The following is a 26,038-nucleotide window of genomic DNA, read 5'->3' as shown; positions in this document are numbered from 1 at the left end:
AAGACTTCCCTTGTCCCTAGAACTAGCCAAGTCCCCTGATACATGCTCTTATAATACCTTATTCTTCTCCCTCTATTGGAATTCTGATCAAGTAACTATAATTACTTGTTTAAAATTTTCTTCCCTCCTAGAATATAAGCTCTAAAAGGATAGAGACTGTGCCTGGCACAGTTAATAACTATGTTACTGACGGAACAAATGCAATCTTCCCTAACAACTTTTACAGGAGGTAAAATACTAACTGGTTTCCTTCAAGTTGCGTAATAAATTACCTAAGTTCCTGATTTAATGAGTTAAACGTTTATTACCTCAATTTAACAGAATATTAACACTAGAGAAGTGACCCTACCATCATTTCTTGAGAATACTGTGTAATGAAACAAAAATAAAAACTTTTAAGAACATCTGCCAATAACAATCTACATAGTGTTCTTACAAAACGAATTTATGTTTTTCTACTAGAAAACAAAGAAGTTGCTGGGCACAGTGACTCACGCCTGTAATACCAGCACTTTGAGAGCCCGAGCTATCACTTGAGGTCAGGAGTTCGAGACCATCCTGGCCAACATGGCAAAACCCCATCTTTACAACAAATACAAAAATTAGCCGGGCGTGGTGGCATGTGCCTATAATCCCAGCTACTCAGGAGGCTGAGGTGGGAGGATTGCTTGAACCCAGGAAGTCGAGCTGCAGTGAGCTGTGATCGTGCTACTGCACTCCAGCCTGGGTGAGAGAATGAGACACTGTTTTTTAAAAAAAAAAAGAAAAACAAAGAAGTTAGCGTACAAAAAATAATTTTTTTCCTGTTCACTTCTCTTTCTGCCTCTTAAAAAAAAATCCTTTGTCTCTTTTTCTGCATGTATTTGAGAATAAAGTAGGAAGAACCACTATGGGGATGAGGTTAACAATAAGAGGTGGAACAGAAACAAAAATAAATGTTGTTTCCATTTACATTTTGGTGGCTTGATCTATTTTTCCCTAATCTTACAAGTATAGTTATGATCATGTTACTCTCAAGTTTAAAATTCTTTAGTGGTTCTTTGTGCCTACAGGACAAAATTAAAATTTGATCCAAGTCTCTCTTGATGACTCTTGTCCATCCTTCTAATCTTACCTACTATCATAATTTCCTCTCTCCAACAAAGACTAGCGCCCACATATGGCAAAACTGTTCAATGGCCCCAGAGCATGCCCTATCCCTTTGGTCATACAATTGTCTACGTGTTTCGTCCATCCTCAAATCCTACTCTTAAAGCCCAGATAAAATACTGTCTCCTCCATGAAGACGTCCTTGATCTTCTCAGCTAGAATATTCTCCTTGCTCTGTGCTCCAGTGACTTGTAGAGCAATTATGATATTTTGCCTTATGTCGTGGCTGATTTTATACAGATCTCTCCTTCTAAACATCAGAAGAATCCATCTCTTGTATTTACAAACTTTCATGCTGTCTTATTTTTTTTTTGAGACAGAGGCTAGAGTGCAGTGGCCTGATATCGGCTCACTACAACCTCTGCTTCCTGGGTTCATGTGATTGTCCTGCCTCAGCCTCCTGAGTAGCTGGGACTGCAGGCACGCACCACCACGCCTGGCTAATTTTTGTATTTTTAGAAGAGATGGGGTTTCACACCATGTTGACCAGGCTGGTCTGGAACTCCTGACCTCAGGTGACCCACTCGCCTCTGCCTCCCAAAGTGTTGGGATTACAGACGTGACCCATGGCACCCATGCTGTTTTTTATACAGATCTTCAAAATGTGTCTAAAAAATTATACGTATCTTATAAAGTTATGTTGGGACACAAAAGGATTAGGGTTTAAACAGATTAAGTTGAAAGGAAATGCAATAACATAAGTTCTTTTCAGACTTTCCTAAATTTACCCTTTAAGAAAAGTTGTTTAATCACATCTATTTAGTCTGCAATTTATTCTGCAATACTAAAATGCCTTAAAAAAATGAAGAAATGAACCACTTCAGTTTATAACAAAAAATTACCAGGTTTTCTATTCAATACCTGCTCCACAAATCAAATGTCATCCACTTTAAATGTGAAATACTGTTTTAAATATATCTGGGGAAAAAATCAAAAATGAATGCTAAAAATGTTATTGGGAAATGTATGGAGGGGGAACATTAGTTAACCCTTCTTTAAATAAAGCCAAATGAAGGAAATAAAGACTAAAATTTTTTTATTTGTAACGTCTTGGTTATTTAAAAACTTTTAAATAATTATTGTTAAACATGCCTGTTATTTGCATGTCAAATTCTAAGGAAATGGAACTAAACTATTGTTTTAAAACCAAAATACTGACATCACATACCTACCATATGTAAGCCAAGCTATTTATGAAAACACTATGGGTCAAATTATAATACAAAAAGTCCCAAAAGGGCTATTCTAATTCACTGTGGTAATGCAATCTTTTACTGGCATTGTTTGTAGCAAATGGATTGCCAACTGGCTTGGAAATCCCTTGAATTATCTACTCTAATACAGGCATGGCAATAACACTGAATTATGATGAAAAATTTTTAAACAAAAAATTTATCAAAACATACAGATTCTTCTCATTGATACTTTTTTCTAAGATGTTAAAGGTTATATATTAAACTTCATTTCTATACTGTATTTTTTTTTTGAGACACAGTCTTGCTGTCACCCAGGCTGGGGTGCAGTGGTGCAATCTTGACTCACTGCAACCTCCGCTTCCTGGGTTCAAACAATTCTCATGCCTCAGCCTCCCAAATGGCTGGAATTACACACCCACCACCATGCCCAGCTAATTTTTGTATTATTAGTAGAGAGGGGGTTTCACCATGTCGGCCAGGTTGGTCTCAAACTCCTGACCTCAGGTGATCCGCCCCTCTTAGCCTCCCGAAGTGCTGGGATTACAGGCGTGAGGCACTGTGCCCAACTATACTATATATTTAATATTAAAACAAAAGCGAGAATAAAGTTAAAATCAAGAACATACCTGTGGAATATTCTTTATACTAGGCACTGGCTGAATTATGGGTGAAACATCAGATTTAGAAGCAGCAACTGGTTCAGCTGGAGTTGATATATTCAGTGGTCCCATTCTCTCATTTTGATCACTTATCAATTCTATATTTTCATCTACTTCTATAGATGGAGGTGGTATCTGGGCAGCAGGTTTAGAAGGAACTGATTCTTCCAATGAGGGATAAGTAAAATCCACTAAAATTCCAAAAATAAAAATGTTTTTTAGAATAGCAAAGCCCATACACAGTACTTACATTTCTCATGCATGTTAATGTAATAATTAAAAGTAAACTAAGTGAAAAAACAATTACAAAAGTCTTAAAGAAAATGTGAACTTCCAGGCTTATATTTTTATGCCTGAAAACAAACTGCTCTCTAATAGGACAAATGCACACACAACCAAGAATGTTACTGTGAAAACAATTTTAAAGTATATTTTACCAAAGCAATTTTAAACAAAAATTTTCACATACATACATGAGATAGACACCTCTTCATTCTGGCGTCGTGGGGGTGGAGTGACCTTAGCATTTGTTGTATACTGGGGATAACAAAGGAGCCAGTTTTCATAGCCTCCCTCTAAAACCAAAGGCTCATTGCGCAGGATAGTTTTACTTTCCCACTATAAATAAGGAAATCATATTTTTAATATGGCAGCAATCTATCAACAGCTAAAAACACAACAAATCTAAATTTTGAAGTTGTTCCCTTAACGACAAGATTTATCTTCTAAATAATGACAAAATGAGAACTGAATTCAAAATTCAACATTAAATAAAACAGTTATATAGGTGAGGTTTTAAAAACCATACAAATAATCAATGATCTTAGAAGAAAAATTAGAAAATAAATTACTAAATATAAAACAAAAATGACCCATAACATCACCACCCCAATACACTTTACATTCTGGAGTTTACTCTTATAGAGAATTTTCAATAAAACCTTTATGATGTTGCTTTTCTATGAACATCCTTCATCAATACAGAGCTATATCATCATTTGCAATGACTAGGTAATATTCGACTACTGACTGACTGACTGATTGAGACAAGGTCTTGCTCTATCACCCAAGTTGGAATGCAATGGCAAAATCATGGCTCACTGCAGCCTTGACCTCCTGGGCTCAATTGATCCTCCCACCTCAGCCTTCCCAGTAGCTGGGACTACAGGCATGCGCCACCACGCCCAGCTTATTTTTGTACTTTTCATGAGCTGGGGTTTCGGCACGTTGCCCAGGCTGGTCTCAAACTCCTGGGCTTAAGTGATCAACCTGGCTCAGTCTCCCAAAGTGCTGGGATTTATAGGTGTGAGCCACTGCGCATGGCCTATTCTACTTTACACACACACCCCAAAACTGAGTCAATCATTTGGGTTTTTTTTCCCTACTTAATTATAAGCATGCTGAAATAAACACAAAAGATCCTGATACATGCACATACCTAGTCACCTCCTTAAGGAAAATTCCCAGAAAGGGAGTTGCTTAAGCTAAGGTACATGAACATTTTAACGTTTTCAACAGATGGCTAATCTTAGAAATGGTCACTTAAAAATATATATAAATATATTGGCTGGGCACGGTGGCTCATGCCTGTAATCCCAGCACTTTGGAAGGCCGAGGCGGGAGGATCACCTGAGGTCAGGAGTTTGAGACCAGCCTGACCAACACGGTGAAAACCTGTCTCTACTAAAAATACAAAAATTAGCTGGGCGTGGTGGCAGGCACCTATAATCCCTGCTACTTGGGAAGCTGAGGCAAGAGAATTGCTTGAACCCAAGAGGTGGAGGTTGCAGTGAGCTGAGATCGCACCATTGCACTCCAGCCTAGGGGATAAGAGTGAGACTTCGTCCTGAGGAGAAAAAAAAAAAATTATATATATTTATATTTAAAAATTTCTTAAGGATAATTACCTAGGAGTAGAATTGCTGGTTTAATATAATGCCCAGTTGCCCTTCAGAAAGGCTATACCAATTTATACACTTAACCAACAGGATATGAGAATGCCCATTACACATCTTCATAATTTTTACAAAACTGATGAACATAAAATGGTATCTTGTTTTAATGAGCATTTCTTTATTAGCGAAGTTGGACATTTTTTCATTTATTTACTATGCATTTATATTGTTCTATGACTTAATTATTTAATAATTGCATCCTTTGTCCCCTTTTCTATAGTTATTTGCAATTTTTTTAGTAAATAGTGAATGTACTCTGAATATTAGGGAAAAAAGGTCTTTGTCATATATATTGCCAACATTTTTCCTGATTTTTACTTTATGTTTTTTTTGTTTGTTTTTTAAACACAGTTAAATGTCTTTTCTTTTTGAGATGGAGTTTCTTTCTTTTGCCCAGGCTGGAGTGAAGTGGCGCGATCTTGGCTCATTGCAACCTCCGCCCACCGGGTTCAAGCAATTCTCCTGCCTCAGCCTCCTCAGTAGCTGGGATCACAGGTGCCCACCACAATGCCTGGCAAATTTTTGTACTTTTAGTAGAGATGGGGTTTCGTCATGTTGGCCAGGCTGGTCTCCAACTCCTGACCTCAAGTGATCCACTTGCCTCGGCCTCCCAAAGTGCTGGGATTACAGGTGTGAGCCACTGTGACCAGCCATAAACAGTCTTCATTTTCCTTTACGACATCTTGGTTTGATATCAAGGTAATAAAAAATACCAATGCTTTCTCCTAATAGTTTGCTGTTTCAATCTATACATTTATATCTTTTATTCATTTGAGATGTAGCTTGGTCTAAGAAATAAGGTAGGGATCCATTCTCTTTTATTTACTGGCTAGGCAGTTGTCCCCAAACCATTCATTTCAATCCATCTTTTCCTCAATGATTTACATCACCTTTATCATACACTAATCATTTACATATCTTAGTTTGAACTTTATGAAATTGCCGAACTGCCATTTGTAGGTCAATGCCAGTTGAATCCTGGCAGTTTCATATAATTGTCCCATACTTAGGTATATTTCTGGGTTCCCTATGACATAGCATGAATTGTTCTAAGGCTTTTAAGACTGCCTTTCTGAAGGGCAATCAACTGACCCTCCTACCAGCAGAACGAGTTTTCTTCTCACCACATGCTCACCAGCATTCAGTGCTATCATTGTTAATAATTTAACAAATTCACTGGGTGTGGTGGCTCACACCTGTAATACCAGCACTTTGGGAGGCTGAGGCAAGAAGATTGTTTGAGTACAGGAGTTTCAAGACCAGCCTGGGCAACATAGTGAAATATCATCTCTACAAAAATAAAATAAAATGAAATTAGCTAGGATGGTGACGCACACCTCAGCTACTCAGGAGGCTGAGGTGGGAGGACTGCCTGAGCCCAGGATGTCAAGGCTACAGTGAGCTGGGATGGCACCACTGCACTTCGGCCTGGGCAACAGAGTAAGATATGTCTTCAAAAAACAATAGGTAAAAAGAAATTTTAGAATTCAAAAAATAAAAATTACAGAAAAAAATAATTTAACAAGTTGAACTGAGTACAGTAAGTCCCCTTGTATCCGTAAGACTCAACCAACCAGACTTAAAATACACTTAGATGGGCCGTGCACGGTGGCTCACGCCTGTAATCCCAGCACTTTGGGAGGCCAATGTGGGCAGATCACTTGAGGTAAGGAGTTTGAGACCAGTCTCGCCAACATGGTGAAACCCTGTCTCCACTAAAACTACAAAAATTAGCCAGGTGTGGTGGTGGGCACCTGTAATCCCAGCTATTTGGAAAGGCTGAGGCAGGAGAATCGCTTGAACCTGGGAGGCGGAGGTTGCAGTGAGCCAAGATCGCACCACTCCAGCCTGGGTGACAGAGTGAGACTCCATCTCAAAAAATAAATAAATAAATAAATAAAATAAATAAAGTAAAATAAAAAATATACTTAGATGCCCAACACAGTGGCGCATGCCTGTAATCCCAACACTTTGGGTGGTCAAGGTGGGAGGAATGTTTGAAGCCAGGACTTTGAGACAAGCCTGGGCAACATAGCAATACCTTGTCCCTACTAGAAAATTTTTAAAAATTAGCCAGGCATGGTGTGCACCTGTAGTCCTAGCTACTCAGGAGGCTGAGGCAGTGGGATCACTTGAGCCAGGAGTTCAAGGCTGCAGTGAGCTATGATTGTGCCATGGCACTCAAGTCTAGGTGACTGAGAAAAACTTTGTCTCTAAAAATTAAAATTAAAATTAAAACATAAATAAATTTAAAAAATATATAGTTAGGCCTATGATAGTTATGTCTGTACTGAGCATATACAGACTTTTTTCTTGTCACTATTCAACAAATATGGTGTAACAACTATTTACAGAGCACTTTTTATTAGTTATTATAAGGAATCTACAGAGGATTTAAAGTATATGAGAGAATATGTGTAGTTTATATGCAAATACTATACCATTTTATGTAAGAAACTTGACTATCCATGGATTTTGGTATTTGTGGGGGGTTCTAGCACCGATCCCCCACAGATACTGAGGGACAACCGTATTATTTTTTAAACCTTTGTTAACTTGATCAGTGAAAATGGCACTCGCTTTAATATGCATTTATCTGATACTAGTAAAGTTGCTCATTTTTATGGTTAAGTCCACTTGCATTTCACTTTCTGTTCATGGCTATCTGTGTGCACAACTTATTTTACTATTTTATCTTAAGTATTTTTCTTATTTGTAAAAGCTCTTTGGATTTCAGGTATTTTAAACCACTGCCATGTGTGTTGTAAATATTTCTGCCTGTCTTCTGCCTTGTAATCTTTTTTTGTGTGTGTGTGAGACAGAGTTTTGCTCTTGTTGCCCAGGCTAGAGTGCAATGGTGTGATCTTAGCTCACCACAACCTCCGCCTCCCAGGTTCAAGAGATTCTCCTACCTCAGCCTCCTGAGTAGCTGGGATTACAGGCGCATACCACCATGCCCGACTAATTTTTTGTTTTTAGTAGAGACGAGGTTTCTCTACGTTGGTCAAGCTGGTCTCGAACTCCTAACCTCAGGTGATCGGCCTGCCTCAGCTTCCCAAAGTGCCGGGATTACAGGCGTGAGCCACCACACCTGGCCCTGCCTCGTAATCTTATAAGATCTTTTCCCACCTAAGTTTTAATTTTACCACGCCCAGCCAAAACAAATCTTTTAAACCTGAATTTATAAAAAATTCTACAATCAAAGCGGCTGCTCAAGCCTGTAATCCTAGCACTCTGGGAGGCCAAGGCAAGTGGATCACCTGAGGTCAGGAGTTTGAGACCAGCCTGGCCAACATGGTGAAACCCCCTCTCTACTAAAAATACAAAAATTAGCCGGGTGTGGTGGCTCACACCTGTAGTCCCAGCTACTCAGGAGGCTGAGGCATGAGAATCACCTGAACCCGGGAGGCAGAGGATTGCAGTGAGCTGAGATCACGCCACTGTACTACCACTTGGGCAACAAAGTGAGACTCAGTCTCAAAAAAAAAAAAAAAAAAAAAAAAGCATGATCAATCTTTCAGTATTAAAGATAAACAACTAGTTAACATGCCTATCTAACAACCAGAGGTGCCCTGCAATTACAATAAACTAACAATGAAACTTGCAAACCTTGAAAAGTGCATCTTTCAGACTCCGGAGAACTGTTCCAATCTGTAAATCTTTGGCAGAACTAAACCAGTCAAGAAGTACCACATACTCCACATTCCCCCTCTTCTTCCATGTGTCTTTAGAATCATCTGGGAGGTGTGCTTCAATCCAACTAGCAGTGACTCTGAAATGTATTAACATTGAAATTGGGGCAAAAGTCAACAAGAGGTCCTAATATACTAACAGAAGACACTCAGTTTTGTTCTACAGTCTTGACCACACCACAGCAAATTTTAAGTAGATTCCTTTCTAAGGTGAGATTATATATTAAGATATTAAACAGCCTAAAATGTTTAACCCCTTCACTACTGTATAATATTGGAACATAGTTTTAGTAGTTATTAGAGACTAAAAGAAGACTGAATTCTTTTCATTCTGACCCTTTAAAAAAAAGTGGGGGGAGCAAAACTGAAAACAGAGAAAATTATCTGAGCTCCTCTTTCAGCCAAATATAAACTGGGTAATATTATTCATACTTCAGTTCTCTTATACCTGTATAATAGTCCACCATATACCAGGATGTTTATTCAACAAACACATATAGCATTTACCATGTGCCAGATACTGTTCTAAATGCTTTATTCTCATTGAACTCATTGTGTCTTCACAACAATCCTGTAAGACAAACATTATTATTTCTATTTTGGGGAAAGTGAGGCACAAACAGGTTAAGTGACTCGCTCAAGATAAGTGGAGCCAGAATTAAAATTCAGGCAATCTGGCTCATGTACATGTTCTCTGCTATGCTGCCTCTTAAAAATGTCAACTGTGAATAGCACCAACTCTACCTTAAAGCACAATGTTCACATCATCGTTTGCTCACATAAAAGCTGAAGTCCGGCTGGGCGTGGTGGCTCAAGCCTGTAATCCCCAGCACTTCGGGAGGCCGAGGAGGGTGGATCACCTGAGGTCAGGAATTCAAGACCAGTCTGGCCGACATGGTAAAACCCCATCTCTACTAAATACAAAAATTATCCAGGCGTGGTGGCAGGCACCTGTAATCCCAGCTACTTAGGAGGCTGAAGCAGGAGAATTGCTTGAACCCAGGAGGTGGAGGTTGCAGTGAGCCAAGATTGTGCCACTGCACTTCAGCCTGGGCGACAGAGCGAGACTCCGTTATCAAAAAAAAAAAAAAAAAAAAAAAAAGCTAAAGTCCTTACAATGGCCTGCCACAGACATACACCCCCAAGGCTCAACATCGTCATCTCTAACTACTGGCCCCCTTTACTCACTCCAGCTACTAGCTTCCTTGTTATTCCTGGTTCATCCAGGCATGCTCTTCCCTAAGGGCCTCTGCTCTTGCTTTTTCCGTCTGGAATCCTCTTCCCCCAGATAGCTGCATTACTCATTTCCCTTATTTCTTCAAGATTTGCTAATAACTTCTCTGTGAGGCCTTTCTAAACACACACACATGCATACGCACACACAACATTCCCATTTCCACGGCACTCCACATAAGAAAAGCTAAACACTGCAAGCTTTTATTGTGTGTCTTACCTATCTCATCTCTCTGTTAAAAGCTCCAAAGACAATTTTTTGTCTGTTCAATGGCTTAGCCCAGCACTTAGAACATAGTAACCCAGCCCATAGAAAGTGTTCAGTGAATACTGTTTTTATCAGCTGGACGTGATGGCTCACACCTGTAATCCCAGCCCTTTGGGAGGCCAAGACAGGCGGATCACCTGAGGTCAGGAGTTCGAGACCAGCCTGGCCAACATGGCGAAACTCTGTCTCTAATTAAAAATACAAAAATTAGCTAGAAGTGGTGGTGCATGATGGGAGTCCCAGCTACTCGGGAGGCTGAGGCAGGAGAATAGCTTGAACCCGGGAGGTGGAGGTTGCAGTGAGCCAAGATCACGCCACTGCACTCCAGCCTGGGTGATAGAGCAAGATCTCCATCTCAAAAAAAAAAAAAATTGGTTTAATAATTGAATGAGTGAATAATACAGATTCACGCCTCTAGGTAAGGAGCTCCATATTATTCTTAGCAAAGCACTTAGTATATAGTGGCATTTCAATATTTAACTGATGATACTGGCAAGCTGGGCAGAACTGGTACAACTTTTATCCACAAGTAAAACCAAATAATTAAGATCATTTTAATTTTAAAATCCACTTCCTATATAATATTGTTACTGTATCTTCTAGGAAGTAAAGAAGTAGAATAAATACAAAATATTGTCTAATAATATCCTCTCCTGATACACACAGATCAGAAGGATGCTTGGTCAACAAAGAAGGAAAAAAAATAAAACGTGATATTCTTAAAGACTATTTCCAACCTGGGGTATATTTACCTAAATACTGTTTTCAGGATTAGTATTCTACAGAAAAGACTTTCGGAAACGACAGTATCCGCCAACATTTCTCAAACTTCTGTCTTTTATGTACCACCTTCACAATTTGCTTTAACTCTGCTCTACTTGTCCTTTATTAAATTTAATTAATTTAATAAAAAATACTTTTTTACTTAAATAAATTTAATAGGAAATAGGCCCTAAATACATGAAAAAACAGCATCATATCCAATAAGTAAAAGGTACATCTGAAGATAAATAAAATATTTAAGTAAACTGTGCTATAGTCACACAACAGAATACCATATGGCAATGAGAATGAACAAACTACAACTACACACAACAGAGATGACTGTCACAAACATAGGTTGAGTATAGAAGACAGATATAAAAGACTACATATTATAAATTCCATTGATATAAAGTACAAAAGCAGACAAAAAATATATTCCATTAGAAGTTCGTGGTTTCCTTGGGCAGTAGTATACGGGTAGTAACTTACAGGAGGTATACTGGGTTCAGGAGGGATGATAACGTTATGTTTCTTGGTCTGGATGCTAATTAAGTGGGTGCATTCAGTTAATGAAAATTCATTGGGCTAGATGCTTAGGACAGGAGTACTTCGGTATATATACTATAATGTATTAAAAGTTAAGAATATGGGAGCTAAATGGTAAGAACTTAAGAACACAAAGAAGGAAACAACAGACACTGGGGTCTACTTGAGTGGGGAGTGTAAGAGGAGGGAGAGGAGCAGAAAAGATTTAACTATTGGGTACCGAGCTTATACCTCGGTGATAAAATATGTATGTACAACAAACCCCTGTGACACGTTTACCTATGTAACAAACCTTCACATGTACCACCAAACCTAAAAGAAAAGTTTAAAAAAGAAACAGGCTGGGCACCGTGGCTCACACCTGTAATCTCAGCACTTTGGGAAGACGATGCGGGTGGATCACTTGAGGCCAGGAGTTCAAGACCAGCCTGGCCAACACAGTGAAAACCTGTCTCTACTGAAAACACAAAAATTAGCCGGTGTGGTGGCGCACACCTATAATCCCAGTCACTTGGGAGGCTGAGACATGAGACATGAGGATCAATTGAACCCGGGAGGCGGAGGTTGCACTGAGCCAAGATTGTACAACTGCACTCCAGCCTGAGCAACACAGCGAGACCCTGTCTCAAAAAAGGGGGGCAGGGCACGCTGGGCACAGTGGCTGGCTCACACCTGTAATCTCAGCACTTTGAGAGGCCAAGGCAGGTGGATCATTTGAGGTCAGGAGCTCAAGACCAGCCTGGCCAACATGGTGAAACCCAGTGTCTACTAAAAATTAAAAAATTAGCTGGGCAAGGTGGTGCGTGCCTGTAATCCCAGCTACTTGGGGCTGAGGCAGAAGAATCTCTTGAACCCAGGAGGCAGACGTTGCAGTTGGCTGAGATCGCACCATTGCACTCCAGCCTGGGTGACAGGGCAAGACTCTGCCTCAAAAATAAATAAATAAATAAATAAAATTAAATTAAAATTTAAAAATTTAAAATAAATACAATAAAATAAAAAGCTTAAAATTTTAAGATGAGATAGGCCGCATGCAATGGCTCACATCTATAATCCCAGCGCTCTGGGAGGCTATGGTGGGAGGATCGTTTGAGCCCAGGAGTTTGAGACCTGTTTGGGCAGTACGGCAAAACCCCGTCTCTACACAAAAAATACGAAAATTAGCTGGGCATGGTGGCGTGTGCCTGCAGTTCCAGCTACCCAGGAGGCTGAGGTGAGAGGATCACCTGAACCCAGGAGGTCAAGGCTGCAGTAAGCCGTAATCATGCCACTGCACTCCAGCCCAGGCACAGAGTGAGACCCTGTCTCAAAAATAAATAAATAAAAATAGATAATGAAAAAATACAGTAATCACTATCAGCTAGTTGTAGGTACTGCTACCTATAGAAAGCTCTGAGACCTTTTCCCTTCAGTTAGAGAGGTAAGCAAGTATTTAAAAGATGTACTAGCACCAAACTGAAACTCCTTTAAACTGACTCAAAAGGACTGTAACATAAATTAAAAGGGAATAATTTTCTCAGTGTGCATTTCATTGTTCTTTAATCTTCAACCTAAAATCATCTTGAGTTTCATAGTAGTCCAAATCTCACATTTTGGGAAACTTCCATGTAAACTCAATAATAAAGACCACCAGCTCTCTATTAATACAGATTAGACTACCCAAAGACTAATTATAACTTTGTCTATTCAAATCCTGGGAATATATTCACGTTTAATTAGACTGAGCACTCTAATTTTTCTTTTTTTAACAACTGGTAATCAATTTATCAAAATAGTTGACTTAAGCATCTCCAATAGGAACTTCCACCTCAACTCCTGACTCAATACTGAAGGAGGTAATCTGCTTAACAATCTCAGAACGGATGTGCAAGTTAATGAGTTGTTTGTGGATTCTCATCTGGAAATGATCCCATGACTTAGAACCGTCACCAAAAGGAGTTTTTCTTGTAGCAATTCTCAAAGTCTTAGTAGGCATTTGAACTGGTTCTTTCACTTTGAGATTCTTGTTCTTTGCTCCTCTGATCAAGTCAACACACACCTTCTCCAGGGATTTTATGCTGCGGCTCATAAAGAGTGATTCTAAATCAGTGAACTGCCACCTCCAGCTCCCCGGGTGTTTTTCCAGTATCTTTAAAAGCCACGGGTGCTGCGTGGCTTCCGGACCGACTGGTTCCTCAGCGAGAGCAACAGCAGTGTGGCAGGAGCAGGAGCAGGAGCGGGCTGACCACAGCTCAGCACCACCTTTGACAGCGTCTTTCTCAAAGAGTTTTTTTTTTTTTTTTTTTTTTTTTTTAATGAGACAGAGTCTCCCTCTGTAGCCCAGGCTGGAGTGCAGTGGCGTGATCTCGGCTCACTGCAACCTCCGCCTCCCGAGTTCATGCTATTCTCCTGCCTTAGCCTCCCAAGTAGCTGGGATTATAGGTGCCCGCCACCACTCCTGGCTAAAGTATTTTTAATAGAGATGGGGTTTCACCATGTTGGCCAGGCTGGTCTGGAACTCCTGACCTCAAGTGATCCACCTGCCTCGGCCTCCCGAAGTGCTGGGATTACAGGTGTGAGCCACTGCGCCTGGCCTAAGAGCTCTAATTTTTAAATAGCTTATTTACAAAGCACTCTATGCTTCAGGTCAAACATTTATCAAGCATCTACAATATGCCAGGAACTATACAGATTTTATTATCTAATTTTAAAAATATATAATTTTAAACCAAGACCAAGAGAGGTAACAGGATCTAAATAAGAATGCTAGAAATAGTGAAAATAGCCCTGTATCTGGAGGTTTAGCTCTGCCACTATGCCATGATTTCCAATATACAATATACCCATGCAAGTCACTTTAAATTATTTTATAGGTTAAAGGCCTTCTTACCAAAAAAGAAAGAAAAAATTTTAAATTAAGTCCTTACTCATGCCAGGACCTGTGCTAAAGTCTGTGTGTGTGTGTATATAATGTTTCTCATTTAAATCTCCTGAAACCTCTGTAAGATAGGTTCTACTATTATCCCCATTTTACAGATGGAAACACGAGCTTAGAAATGTTAGGTCACTAGCTAGTAATAATGCAATTAGTAAGTGATAGTTACTTGAATAGAGTCTGGCATTAGAAACTATACTCTTTTAACTTAAGCACACACACACACAAAGTATTTGTATAGCTTCTATCACAGATAATATAGGGAATTTCAATATGTAAAACAATTCAATTAGTTCACAATTTTAATCAATTTGGTACATATGATTCACATGCTTATAAACAGAAAATAACAGGAAAAATCAGTTAACAAACACTTGGGGAGAGAGGGAAAAGGCAACTTCATTTGTCTTTTGATAAGACTCTAAATATCACAAACAGGAGAAAATAGCCAAATAAAAAGTTAGCAAATCCGTAACTTCAACCTTCAAAAAGGGTCAAGTGTGTCTTTAAAAAGCCAAGATTTAGGGAAGTCCCATTTGGGCACCCCTCACTCTCCCAAGTGAGAGAGGTGTTCTCCTTTCTCTTTCTTTTGCCTATTAGAAACCTCTGCTCCTAAAACGCACCTCCCCCTCCCCACTCCCACACACACAAAGAGGCAAAGATCTAAAAGGTTACCAGGAAAGACTACTTTATCACATTTAGCTTGGATCCTAAGTAGTAACATTTACTAAGGTCCACAGTTTACTACTTACTACACAACATACTACTTTACTGCACAGTAACCCACCCTGGACTGATGGCTTCTTCAGGAACACTGAGAGAATGTAAAATACAGGAATCCTGATAATCCTGCATTCTTCGAGCATCCATTATAATCAAGCTGATGTTTTTATCCGTCATCATTGTGTATAGTTCCTTTGCTGTGATTGCTCCTTGGAATTGAGAGAGACAGTATAAGTGACAAGAAACAGCACACAATGTGCTGACATCACAAAACACAGGACAAACAGCTTTTTCTAGAAGAGCAAATTATACTGAATATATATGGATGCCATATATTTACTACCCAATCATACCATTTATTATCTTGTAAACTAACGTTAAATATAACTTGTTTTTTTTCCTGAGACAGGGTCTCATTTTGTAACCCAGGCTGGAGAGCAGTGGCACGATCTTGGCTCACTGCAACCTCCACCTCCCAGGTTCAAGTGATTCTCCTGCCTCAGCCTCCTGAGTAGCTAGGAACATAGGCTGTTACCACGTCTGGCTAATTTTTGTAGTTTTAGTAGATATGAGGTTTCACCATGTTGACTAGGCTGGTCTGGAACTCCTGACCTCAAGTGATCCGCCCACCTCAGCCTCCCAAAGTGCTGGGATTATAGGCGTGAGCCACCACGCACCCAGCCTTGTGTTTTTAACATTTATCAAGAAACCAGTTCAGTGCTCTGTTTATAAAGACTTAAAAATCAAAACTTTGTTGAGTTTACAGCTACATCTGGTATTGACTCTGTTACCAATATAAAATAAAGGACATTAATATATGTCTCTTAGGAAAATAATATGTTTTCAAAAATTTAGACATTAGAAAAATGCTAACTGGAAGAAAGAAACATCTATGGTTCTAAAATTCTGGAAAGGTTCTAAATTCAAAAAGTCTATGATGGCAGTCTTATGGTAGCTATTCGAAAAACTTAGATATCCAAGTATTCTTAGAATAACAAGTCAAAAGCTTGCTATTCTACATCGGAGGTTGAAAACTATGGCCATCTGTTTTTACAGGATCACTGCCACACTAGTTTGTTAACACATTTTTTCATACGGCAACAGCAGAGATCAATAGTTGTGTCAGAGACCACAGGGCTCTCCAACCCCATAAGGTTCCCCAAGCCTAAAATGTTTACTATCTATCCCTTTAAGAAAAATTTGCCAATTCCCATTCTACTTGATGTTCATTTGTTAGCTCCCAGCCAGAAGGAAAAAAGATTATTTTACCTTCTAAGAAGGCTAACAAAAAGGAAACTAAGTAAAGCTAATGCAATATTTAATTTATTTACTTTTGGGGAAGGGCGGCAATCTGTCAAAATAAATATTCCCTATGTTACTATTTTTCCCTAGCCCTACTGAAGTGAAAGATTAAAAGGCACTACAAGAGAGTTGAGATTATATAAAAAGCTGTTTCAGCAGTAAGCTGTGAGAAGTAGTCTCAGTAGCTCCTATGCTAAAAGACCTATAGCTGCTAATAATCATCCTCCTTCCATCTCTAGCCATCAAGTGTTAAGCTAACAAAACAGACCAAAAAAGCTGATAACAAACCACTGAGAAGGACATTTAAGCAGGATGACATACAAAGGAACGAATGCATAAAAACTAATCTTGGAATGAATCAGTAATAACTTTTAGGGAAGTACCTTATAGCATACTCAGTTTATTTTTATAATTGTTGTATGGCAATATTTTAAGTACAGAATTGATTTTACTATTACCTATAATTATGTTTAAATTCAGCCTTTTCTCTGATCCAAGTACTAACCAGGCCCGATCCCACTTAGCTTCTGAGATCAGGAGCATTAGGTGGTATGGCTGTAGACAAGGTAAACCTTTTCTGAGAGGAAAATGTCTCTAGTAGATGAAGAGAATTTGCTGTCTTGTTTAGGTCACATATTTGTCACTACAGCGTCAACACCACCTATGGATAACTTCCATATTACTGGTTTGGAGTTGAGACAGGGTCTCACTGTCATAGGCTGGAGTATAGTGGTGTGATCACGGCTCACTGAGGCCTCAACCTCCTGGGCTCAAGTAATTCTCCCACCTCAACCTCCTAAGTAGATGGGACTACAGGCGTGCACCACCACACCCAGCTAATTTTTGTATTTTTTGTAGAGACAGGGGTTTCACCATGTTACCTAGGCTGGTTTTGAACTCCTGGGCTCAAGCAATCCTCCTGCTTGAGTCTCCCAAAGTGCTGGGATTACAGGCACGAGCCACTGCACCTGGCCTGGATTTTTTTTTTAAGGGGGATGGTAAATGACTCTTAAATAATTTAGTCTTTGACCACAGAATGGATGTGGGGAGAAAAAATTAAATCTACAACCTAGTCATAAACGATAAGTCCTACTTAAAGTTTACCATGTATTCTAAGAATTTACATATATTAGTTCATTCAACTCTCACAACAACGCTATGAAATAAGTACTATTATTATCTCCACTTTACAGACAGGGAAACAAAGGCAGAATGTTTAAGTAACATGCTGAAAACTACGCAGAAAGGGAGAGGGGGAGCCAGTATTCAAACTGAGAGTCCATGCTCTTAGCCATTATTGCTAAACTGCATCTTGAAAAGAAAACAAGTACAAGCTTTGGTTTTGACATTTTTCAACTGCCTATTACCAGTTTAACATGTAAGGTTAAAATTATTCATAAAATATCCCCCATAAATACATAAAAATAACCTCAGACATTTTCAGTATAATCGGACAGACTAGGAAAAATGATGAAGCTTACACAGAGATTAGACAACAATGCTGACAATCTCATTGTATGAAACCTGATGCTTATTCTGATTAAAAGATCTCAGTTAGAACCTAAGACAACTTCCTCTTTCTGTACACACTTACCTTTCTCTTTGGTCTCACATTTTTCATTCTTTTCACCATTGCTCTATTGAATAGGGGGGAAAAAAAGTTTCAACTTTCATAGACACAAAAAATTCAACTTTAATACTTCATTTACTTCACTTAAACGTAAACTCTAAGAAAGGAAGTGTGCAGAGTGCTGGCTTTTTATAAAAATGCGGACGAATAATAATGATAATAAAAGATTTCTTTGGCAATAGACAACAACTAAAATAACTAGCAACCTTTCAGAATCATAGAACTTTTCCTCAAAATTTACTTCATTTAAAGACCAAATACAATTTAACAGCACAAACTGCTACAGAAATTTAATATTTAATTTGATTAGAAAGTACTTCTTACAATTAAACAAAAATTCTGGCTATCCAATTCAGTGCCCTCCACCACATAATTAAAGCAAAATGAACTAATACAAAGTATTGCTTATGTAGTTTACTTTTTTCTTTTTTTTTGAGACGGAGTCTCGCTCTGTTGCCAGGCTGGATTGCAATGCCACCTCCGCCTCCTGGATTCAAGCAATTCTCCTGCCTCAGCCTCCCGAGTAGCTGGGACTACAGGCGCGTGCTATACGCCCAGCTAATTTTTGTATTTTCAGTAGAGATGGGGTTTTGCCATGTTGGCCAGGATAGTCTTGATCTCTTAACCTTGTGATCCGCCTGCCTCAGCCTCCAAAAGTGCTGGGATTATAGGCGTGAGCCACCGTGCCCAGCCTATGTAGTTTACATTTTTTAACCAAGACAACATGGGATAATCCTGTAAGGTACTAACTCATTTTACAGATGGGGAAACAAAGGACCCACTTAGACCTTTTTTTTTGAGACAGGGTCTCACTCTAATGCTGAAGCTGGAGTGCAGATGCATGATCACTGCAGCCTGAACCTCCTGGGCTCAAGTGATCCTCCCACCTCAGCCTCCTGAGTAGCTGGGACTACAGGTGTGCACTACCACAACTGGCTAATTTTTTTAAAAAAATGTTTGTAGAGGCCAGGCGTGGTGGCTCACCCCTGTAATCCCAACACTTTGGGAGGCCAAGGTGGGCGGGTCACCTGAGGTTGGGAGTTCAAGACCAGCCTGACCAACATGGAGAAACCTTGTCTCTACTAAAAATGTAAAATTAGCCAGGCATGGTGGTGCATGCCTATAATTCCAGTTACTTGGAAGGCTGAGGGAGGAGAATCGCTTGAACCCGGGAGGTGGAGGTTGCAGTGAGCTGAGATTGCACCACTGCACTCCAGCCTGGGCAACAAGAGTGAAACTCCATTTAAAAAAAAAAAAAGTTTGTAGAGACGGGGTTTTTCCATGTTGCCCAGGCTGGTCTCAAATTCCTGGACTCAAATGACCCATCCACGTTGGCCTCCCAAAGTGCTGGGATTACAGGTGTGAACCACCACACCCAGGCAACAATGACTTTTTAATGAAAGGGATGATGATCCACACGGAATGATAACTAAAAGCTACAAAATGCCTAAGAAAAAAATCAAAGCAGAAATTTTCCCATGGATTTCAACTCATATTTTAGGAAAGATAGTTTCCGAGGAGGTAAAGGAAGGGAGGTACAGTGATAGCTGGCAGCTACAGACTAAGTCACTGATGGCTTTTGGCAAAGAGATGATGTAGCTGAAAAGACCACAAGTAGTCACTAAACAGATGAGAAAAAATGGGAGAGAAGCCAGGCACGGTGGCTCACTCCTGTAATCTCAGCACTTTGGGAGGCCAAGGTGGGCAGACTGCTTAAGGTCAGAAGTTCAAGAACAGCCTGGCCAACATGGTGAAACCCCATCTCTACTAAAAATAAGAAAATTAGCTGGGGGTAGTCATGGGTGCCTGTAATCCCAGCTACTCAGGAGGCTGAGGCCTAGGAGATTTAGTTGAACCCAGCAAGCAGAGGTTGCAGCAAGCTGAGATCCCACCACTATACTCCAGCCTGGGCAACAGAGTGAAACTCTGTCTCAAAAAAAAAAAGAGTCAGGCGCGGTGGCTCAGGTCTGTAATCCCAGCACTTTGGGAGGCTGAGGCGGGCAGATCACTGGAGGTCAGGAGTTGGAGACCAGCCTGGCCAACATGGTGAAACCCTGTCTCTACTAAAAATACAAAAATTAGCCGAGTGTGGTGGCGGGTGTAATCCCAGCTACTTGGGAAGTTGAGGCAGGAGAATCGCTTGAACCCAGGAGGTGGAAGTTGCAGTGAGCCAAGATCATGCCATTGCACTCCAGCCTGTGCGACAAGAATGAGACTGTCTCAAAAAAAAAAAGAGAGAGAGAGAGAAAAAAAGGGGAAAACTGGGGGAGAAAAAGGAGGAGAAAGCAAAGGAAAAAGAATGAAAAGAATGAGACCTCAAAAACAGATAAAAGCCTTGGTACCAAAGTAGTATACTAAATCTTTTAATGTAAATTACATGATTAGAAAGAAGAAACTTAAAAATCGTCTATTTCAATACTATAATTTGGGAAACAAGAAAACAGTCCCAGAGTGGTTAAAAAAGTTTTGACACAGGACCAGATGCAGATATAATAAATCACAGCTCAGCTCAAATGATCTTTCTATTGCTCTAATTAAGTTTATAATGTCTGCTAAAAAACGAATTAATGCACAGAAAATATTGCTATAGAAATTCATAGAAAAATCTGAAGTCAACTGAGGCTAGAATATTTAATTCAAATTATTTTCTTTTTTTTGAGACAGAGTTGCTCTGTTGCCCAGGCTGGAGTGCAATGGTACGATCTCGGCTCACTGCAGCCTTTGCCTCCCGGGTTCAAGCGATTCTCTCACCTCAGCCTCTCTAGTAGCTGGGACTACAGGTGCATGCCACCACATCCAGCTAACTTTTGTATTTTTAGTAGACATCGGGTTTCACTACGTTGGCCAGGCTGGTTTCGAGCTCCTGGCCTCAGGTGATCTGCTTGCCTCGGCCTCCCAAAGTGCTGGGATTACAGGCGTGAGCCACCATGCCCAGCCTTAAATAAATTTCTAATTAAAACATTAAATTTTGGCCGGGCGCGGTGGCTCAAGCCTGTAATCCCAGCACTTTGGGAGGCCGAGACGGGCGGATCATGAGGTCAGGAGATTGAGACCATCCTGGCTAACACGGTGAAACCCCGTCTCTACTAAAAAATACAAAAAACTAGCCGGGCGAGGTGGTGGATGCCTGTAGTCCCAGCTACTCGGGAGGCTGAGGCAGGAGAATGGCGTGAACCCGAGAGGAGGAGCTTGCAGTGAGCTGAGATCCGGCCACTGCACTCCAGCCTGGGTGACAGAGCAAGACTCCGTCTCAAAAAAAAAAAAAAAAAAAAAAAAAAACATTAAATTTTATCCTTGTTGCCTAAAAGAACTTTATAGTGGTATCTCAACTCTTTTTAAGCAAATCATCTGATAAGCAGAAATGGTCTTTTAACTCACATTAAATTTGAAATACCTTTTGGGTTTTGTCTTTGGAATCCAATACATTCTCCAAAGAACCTTTAGCCAACGTGCCACCATCCTCTCTTCCTGTTTCCTGTCTTTTCTGTTGTAGCCGCTGTGCTTCCTCCTGCCTGTCCTTTTCCTCAAGTTTTTTCCGGACTTCGGCTTCTTCATATCTAGTTGAAAAAATAAGTCAAGATTGTCTTTTATTGGCGTTAATTGTGGAAATTAGAGTTTCAGTTCTGTAAAATTAGTATCCTGCCTTGAGTTATTTCATGGCTACATGCTTTCTCCCTCCACCACAATTCACACATCTGCCGCCTGAGGTCATCTGTGGATTTACTTCAAATTGCCCAGAACTCTTAAAAAAAACTGTATGTTCTCAAGTTGAAGTTATTTAGTCCTTTTTGCTTTCTCTCCTACTAATTTCAACCTTTTATATTGATTCAAATCTGCTGCAATTTGCTTTTCAAAGAAAAAGTCCTAATTCTTTCGGCAAAAGAAACAGCCCAAATATCACACTTCCTTTATAATTTAGGATAAAACTGTAAAAAGGAGCATTCAAAAAGCAGTGGAAAGTATTACCAAAGTCCCAAGTTACGTTTTATTAAAGAATGACTTCACTGAAATTTCCAACTTGTTGGCAGTTAAACAGTTATCTGAACTACAGTTAGCAGATATCCAAGGAATTTAGAACTACTCCCTACTAAATTATAGGTGGCTGAGTGCGGTGGCTCACATCTGCAATCCCAGGACTTTGGGAGGCCAAGGCAGGCGGATCATGTGAGGTCAGGAGTTCGAGACCAGCCTGACCAACATGGTGAAACCCCATCACTACTAAAAATACAAAATTAGCCAGGCGTGGTGGCGCATATCTGTAATCCCAGCTACTTGGGAGGCTGAGGCAGGAGAATCACTTGAACTGGGAAGGCAGAGGATGCAGTGAGCCAAGATCATGTGACTGCACTCCAGCCTGGGTAACAGAGTGAGATTCCATCTCTAAATAAATAAATGAATGAATGAATGGCAATGTTTGCTATTATTGCCAGGACAGACTGTATGTTACCATAGACCTGCAATCTTGTTTGCCCTAATTATCAATGCTCGGCAATGCCTGTGAGTTTCAAATTTAAAGACAGAGAGAGAGAAGACAGAACAAGGAAAAAAATAAATAAATAATTGACTAGGGTCAATAATTAGTAAAAGATGAATCAATAGTTTCCATTTTATTATTCTTCATTGTATCTTTACATTTTATATGCTCTTTTTTTCTTTTCTTTCTTTTTTTTTGAGACAGAGTCTCACTGTCGCCTAGGATGGAGTGCATTGGTGCAATCTCAGTTCACTGCAACCTCCATCTCCCAGGTTCAAGTAATTCTCCTGACTCAATACTACTGAGTAGCTGGGACTAGAGGCACACACCACCATGCCTGGCTAATTTTTGTATTTTTAGTAGAGACAGGGTTTCATCATGTGGCCAGGCTTATCTCAAACTCCTAACCTCAGGTGACTCACCTGCCTCGGCCGCCCAAAGTGCTGGGATTACAGGTGTGAGCCACTGTGGCTGGCTGTGTTTTTTGTTTTTTTTTTTCTCTTTTGAGACATAGTCTCACTCTGTCACCCAGGCTGGGGTACAGTCGCGTGATCTCGGCTCACCGCAACCTCTGCCTCCTGGGTTCAAGCGATTCTCCTGCCTCAACCTCCCAAGTAGCTGGGACTACAGGTGTGTGCCACCACACCCACCTAATTTTTGTATTTTTAGTAGAGACAGGGTTTCACTATGTTGGCCAGGCTGATCTTGAACTCCTGACGTCCGGTGATCCACCCGTCTCGGCCTCCCAAAGTGCTGGGATTACAGGTGTGAGTCACCGTACCCAGCCTTATATGCTCTTTTGAGTGAATACTCCAAAATGAAAAATTTCTAAATAAACAGAAAAAACTATATAGAAAAGGTGACTATTCAAAGAATTGTGCCAGCTTCACATATTTAAAATTTTAAGTTTACTTTAAAGATGACTTCTGAACTCAAAATTATTTGGTACCACACATTTTCAACATCATGTTAATAGTGACCAAAAATGTGCCATCTATCAATAAGATCATTCATGCACCGAACAAGAATTACATCTTTAGCTCTTGTAGAAGAAATTAGCATGTCACACAAAGCTGTGTTATTCCTCAAGTGAAAGAAATATTAGGAAAATAGGGCTTCTCCTCTAAATATCTGAGCAGTTAATTTCCTTTTTTTTTTTTTTTTTTTTTGATGGAGTCTTGCTCTGTCGCCCAGGCTGGAGTGCAAAGGCATGATCTCAGCTCACTGCAACCTCCACCTTCTGGGTTCAAGCAATTCTCCTGCCTCAGCCTCCTGAGTAGCTGGGATTATGGGCGCATGCCACTGTGCCCAGCTAATTTTTGCATTTTTAGTAGAAAAGGGGTCTCACCATGTTGACCAAGCTGGTCTTGAACTCCTGGCCTAAGGTGATTCACCCTCCTTGGCCTTCCAAAGTGCTGGGATTACAGGTGTGAGCCACCATGTCCAGCCATTAAGCAGTTAATTTTTTGTTGTTTTTTTTTTGAGACAGTTTCACACTGTCACCCGGGCTTGAGTGCAGTGGCGGGATCTCGGCTCACTGCAACCTCCGCCTCTCAGGTTCAAGTGTTTCTCCTTGCCTCCACCTCCCAAGTAGCTGGGATTCCAAGCTCCCACCACCATGGCCCGCTAATGTTTTTGTATTTTTAGTAGAGACGGGGTTTCACTATGTTGGCTGGGCTGGTCTTGAACTCCTGACCTCGTGATCCGTCTACCTTGGCCTCCCAAAGTGCTGGGAGTACAGTCATGAGCCACCCTGCCTGGCCTAAGAAGTTAATTTCTATCTTTATGCTTAGCAATTCCTTCTGAGTTATTTATTCCATTGACTGAAATGATCACTAATATTGATAGGAACATGGTGATTATGACACACTATTTTAAAAATGCTATCCTTTAAAAAATAAAGGTAGGAGAGAGAATTCTAATTTTGGTAATGGCTTAGTAGTTTCCATTGTTCTGAACCGCTCACAACTATAACCTCTGGATGACCTACAACTACCTGAAGGATTGGAAAACTGCCATAATCAGGAAGAAAGTAGATGGGGTTGACACTTGAAAGAAACGAAGGGCATTAGTAAGATTCCCATTTTTTATGGTTTCACACCTAAGGCAGGCCTCAGTGCTGAAAACAGCTAAAATTCCCATAGAAACCCCAATCCCAGAGAACCAGAGTTCCAAATTCTTTGTATAGACTTGCCCAAATTGCCAGCTGACACCTGAATTAAGCACACCTGGGAAAGATACTAAGGCGACCAGCTAAGTCTAAAAGAATTGAAAAGAATGTCAGTTGCCACTTACCATAGACAAGACAGAAAACTTTTCGTCTGAGTATAGCGAAGTTAACTGCTTATTGGGACAAAACAACAACGACAACAACGACAACAATGACTACTATTCAGAGGACCAAAGAAGAGTGCAGAGCCTATAAATTTATCATTCACAATGTCCAAAGTTACTAGTACCAAAAAAAGAAAAATAGGACAACAACAAAAGGAAAGGCACTGCATACTGACTCTAAGATGATGCATTTAGCATACAAAGATTTTAGAGCAGCTGTTACAACTATGCTCAAGGGCATAAATGAAAATGTGCTTGCAATAAATGAACAAATAGGAAATCTCTGCAAAAAAATAACAGACACTATAAAAAAGAACCACATCAAAATTCTAGAATTGGGCTGGGCGCAGTGGCTCATGCCTAGAATCTTAACACTTTGGCAGGCCCTGGTAGGAGGACTGCTTGAGCCTAGAGCTTGAGACCAGCTTGGGAAACATGGTGAAACTCTGTCTCTACAAAAAAACACAAAAAAAACTAACTGGGCTGGTGGTGTGCATCTGTAGTCCCAGCTGTTCAGGAGGTGAAGGTGAGAGAATCACTTGAGGTCAGGAAGCTGAGGTTGCAGTGAACTGTGTTGACGCCACTATATACTCCAACCTGGACAACAGAGTGAGACTCTGTCTCAAAAAAACAAAAAGGAAGAAATTCTAGAATTGAAACATGTAACTGAAAAAAACTTCACTCAATAGAAAATTGGAGACGACAAAGTAAACAGTCAGTATTTGAAGGAAGAATTGGCCTGGGCAATATAGTAAGACCCCATCTCTATAAAATATAAAATTAGCCAGGAGCAGAGGTGTGTGCCTGTAGTCCTACTGATGTTATGAGGCTGAAGTGGGATTGCTTGAGCCCAGGAGTTTGAGGATGCAGTGAGCTAGGGTCATGCCACTGCACTTCAGTCTGGGCAACAGAGTGAGACCTTGTCTCAAAAGAAAAAAAGGATGAAAGAGTGATAAAAATTATTCAATCCAGGCTGGGCGTGGTGGCTCATGCCTGTAATCCCAACACTTTGGGAGGCCGAGGTGCATGGATCACCTGAGGTCAGGAGTTTGAGAACAGCCTCGTCAACATGGTGAACCCCCACCTCTAGTAGAAATACAAAATTAGCCAGGTGTGTGGCACACACTTGTAGTCCCAGCTACTTGGGAGGCTGAGATAGGAGAATTGCTTGAACCTGGAAGGTGGAGGCTGCAGTGAG

The 26,038-nt window shown here is 40.3% G+C and overlaps 2 protein-coding genes across 5 annotated transcripts in view; both read right to left on the bottom strand.

The window, feature by feature from the left end:
- The window catches only part of USP8 (ubiquitin specific peptidase 8), a 78,666-nt gene that overhangs the window by 21,243 nt on the left and 31,385 nt on the right, over window positions 1-26,038 (bottom strand). For all 4 annotated transcript variants that reach the window (XM_025390105.1, XM_025390104.1, XM_025390107.1 and 1 more), the window contains 6 exons: window positions 21,427-21,589; window positions 17,997-18,039; window positions 15,165-15,309; window positions 8,569-8,731; window positions 3,478-3,622; window positions 2,972-3,195 (listed from right to left, as the gene is read on the bottom strand). In XM_025390105.1, coding sequence (XP_025245890.1) covers window positions 2,972-3,195; window positions 3,478-3,622; window positions 8,569-8,731; window positions 15,165-15,309; window positions 17,997-18,039; window positions 21,427-21,589 — 883 coding nt within the window. The remainder of the gene's footprint in view (window positions 1-2,971; window positions 3,196-3,477; window positions 3,623-8,568; window positions 8,732-15,164; window positions 15,310-17,996; window positions 18,040-21,426; window positions 21,590-26,038) is intronic.
- LOC112627629 (40S ribosomal protein S20-like) lies at window positions 13,244-13,723 on the bottom strand. Its single transcript, XM_025390109.1, has one exon. It carries the CDS (start codon window positions 13,529-13,531, stop codon window positions 13,244-13,246), a length of 288 nt encoding a protein of 95 aa, XP_025245894.1. The 5' UTR covers window positions 13,532-13,723.

Source organism: Theropithecus gelada, chromosome 7a (assembly GCF_003255815.1).
Source record: "Theropithecus gelada isolate Dixy chromosome 7a, Tgel_1.0, whole genome shotgun sequence".
Classification (NCBI taxonomy): Eukaryota; Metazoa; Chordata; class Mammalia; order Primates; family Cercopithecidae; genus Theropithecus; species Theropithecus gelada.
The sequence above is the reverse complement of the archived record's forward strand: the minus strand, read 5'-3'. Positions and strand labels throughout refer to the sequence as shown.

Excerpts from the sequence above, each read along its gene's own strand:
- LOC112627629 (XM_025390109.1), bottom strand. The coding sequence starts at position 13,531 with ATGAGCCGCAGCATAAAATCCCTGGAGAAGGTGTGTGTTGACTTGATC.